General features: G+C 34.8%; 1 protein-coding gene across 1 annotated transcript; it reads right to left on the bottom strand.

The window, feature by feature from the left end:
- Positions 1 to 743: 743 nt before the first annotated feature.
- Positions 744 to 1,304, bottom strand: LOC140878159 (RING-H2 finger protein ATL52-like). The gene has a single exon (XM_073281772.1). The coding sequence runs from the start codon at positions 1,302 to 1,304 to the stop codon at positions 744 to 746; it is 561 nt and encodes a 186-aa protein (XP_073137873.1).
- Between the last annotated feature and the right edge of the window lie 1,298 nt (positions 1,305 to 2,602).

Raw genomic sequence — 2,602 nt, 5'->3', positions numbered from 1 at the left:
ATACGATGACGGAAACGGTGACGACCGATGCCGCCATACTTGAACACTGTGCATATGACGTCTCACATTCAGAAAAATGAGACACGCAACGCACACTTAGTTTGAATCTCGTGCTCCCGAACTCATTGATGGTATGAGAATTTGCCTATAAATACCGAAGCTCTTGAGGTCCCTAAATACACAACTCATAACAACACAAATACACCATCTGCGAGAGAGTTGGAGTGTTTAGAAGGCTTCAACTGGAGAGGAAAGCAGCACACTTACAAATTATTCGATGGCTGGAAGTAACGCTCGATCTTGCTTTTGCATATTATTTATCATGTTCATATATTGTATAAACATGATAATTGAGAAAATTCTAACAAAAGATACACATGAGAATTCACAGTTGGCGACTCCATTAAAGAACCTTCATAAATTTCGAAATCTTTATGCTTCATTATCGCATAATATTTATACACAGCAGTATCATTTGATCAATGTGGTAAACTACTAATGTTGAATATGGAAATTGTCGAGTTACACCAACATAATACCATTTTCTAACTTTTGGGTTTAATTTCAAGAATTTGATCTCGTTTGACACCTTTCTGAATAAAGAACATTTTTTGACGGATCAAAATCAGATTTTTCTCCATTTTAATGTGAAAAAGGAAATGGGAAGTTCAAGAGATGGGAGTCGATAGCAACGGCTCTTCTCCAGGCAGTGTGTACAAAATCCTGTTTCTTAATTTTTAATTCTAAACTAACATGCCTGCACTTTGCAATCCATGAAGAGGAGTGCCAGCAACCCGGTGGACATCCGGTGCCACCACCGTCGAAGGAGACTGCTCCGTGGCTGCGCTCTGCTGGAGAACCGGTGGCTCCACCGGGCAGCGACAAACAGGACAATTCATATGGGAGTAGAGCCACATATCAATACAAGGGGCATGAAACGAGTGCTTGCAAATCGGCAACTGCCTTACTTCCTCACCTTCTTCGAACGCCGATAGGCAAACAGCACACTCGGAATCATTTCTCATATCTTGTGCCGACACCCCTTTCTTGTACTTGAAGCTGAAAACCAAGTCCAAATCAACATTATGGTATCTCCCACTCGACCCCCGACCATCATCGATCATCGCCCGCCGGTTGGCTCTGAAATCTGTGCACCATTTCAAGACTAAGAGATTGTACAGCGCAAGCACAATGGCAGCCGTGCCCACCACCACCAGGCCATAGTACAATATCGGCATGTTCGATTTATGCAAGGAAGATGGTGGTGGCGCCACCATTTGAGGGCTTGGTGGGAGGTCTCCCATAGTAACTTAAAGTTCAGTTTTGTATAGAGGATTTAATCATCTCATGCTTAGCCATTTAGCAAGTATATACCAATGAATGGAGTATTCAATTTTCAACGTCCATGGTTACATTGATTGAACCAAGTGGTTCCAAGAATGTGACTTTGATATTAAGATATAATTATATTAGCTAATAATCTTGGAAGAGTGGTCCCAAGGTGGAGTATTTATTTATTTTTATTATGTGCTACATACAAACTGTGGATCGATGCCGCCCTTGAATTATGAAATAGAGACAAAGTTTACATTAAAAATACCCTTATTGCAACAATAGGTAGAGTACAAGACATTGTAATCAAGCTGAAATTGATTATATATATTTTTAAGCTGTATCAATAATCACGTTGCCAGCAATGTTTGAATTATCTGCTGGGCAACCTGATTTCTTTATTTTTGATGATATGGACCTTAGCAATAATTCAGGGTCCTTTCTCCTGTCGGCGCCGTAACCTTTATGTTTGGCCTTGATTTCTATTTTGTAAGTCCCTACTCAATACTTCCTAGGCATCAAATTAATAAAGTTTTTAATTATTTATATATTGATTGCATTTATTATTTTAGAAATATGTGATATAAAAAAATTGGCCAGTTTTTTTTTTTTTTTTTAGATTATACTCTGTGTTACCCCGCGTGTGTGGGTCACCCTTTGACCCATTTATATTTATTAAATTAAATTTATAATTAATTACTTTATACAATTTTTAGCCTATTAACACCTTCATTAAATAAAAACAAAATAGGAAATATATTTATAAATTTTACCTTTTCAAATATTTTTGAACCGTGTGATAATACACAAGCTTAACACTACGTTTGGATTAGCGAAATTAGATGAGGTTTAGTCGGATTTGAAATTGAAAATACCGTTTTATTATTTGGCTAGACGATATTTCAAAACTCTATTTGATTTGATTTCAATAATCATTTCATTAGATTTTACTTAGTTAAGTAAAATCTTGACAAAATTGGTTGGATTTCACGGGATTTTACGGAATTTGAGTTTATAAAACAATAAAATTAATTTTAATAATAAATTTATATACTTTAATTATTAATTTTAAGTTTTTTTATTATTTTTTTTAAAAAATAACATTTAGTCAAATTTTATACTATCAAATTCTAAAATATATTTTAATGTTCTTCCAAACACGAAAATAGAATTCCAATTTCGATTCCACTTACAATTACAATCTTAAATTCTATTTTTTAGACATACAAATATATGTAAATGAATGAAAAGGAGAAATTATTTAATTTTT

The sequence above is a fragment of the Henckelia pumila genome, chromosome 2 (genome assembly GCF_033568475.1).
Source record: "Henckelia pumila isolate YLH828 chromosome 2, ASM3356847v2, whole genome shotgun sequence".
Classification (NCBI taxonomy): domain Eukaryota; kingdom Viridiplantae; phylum Streptophyta; class Magnoliopsida; order Lamiales; family Gesneriaceae; genus Henckelia; species Henckelia pumila.
This window is presented reverse-complemented; position numbering and strand designations above follow the sequence as displayed.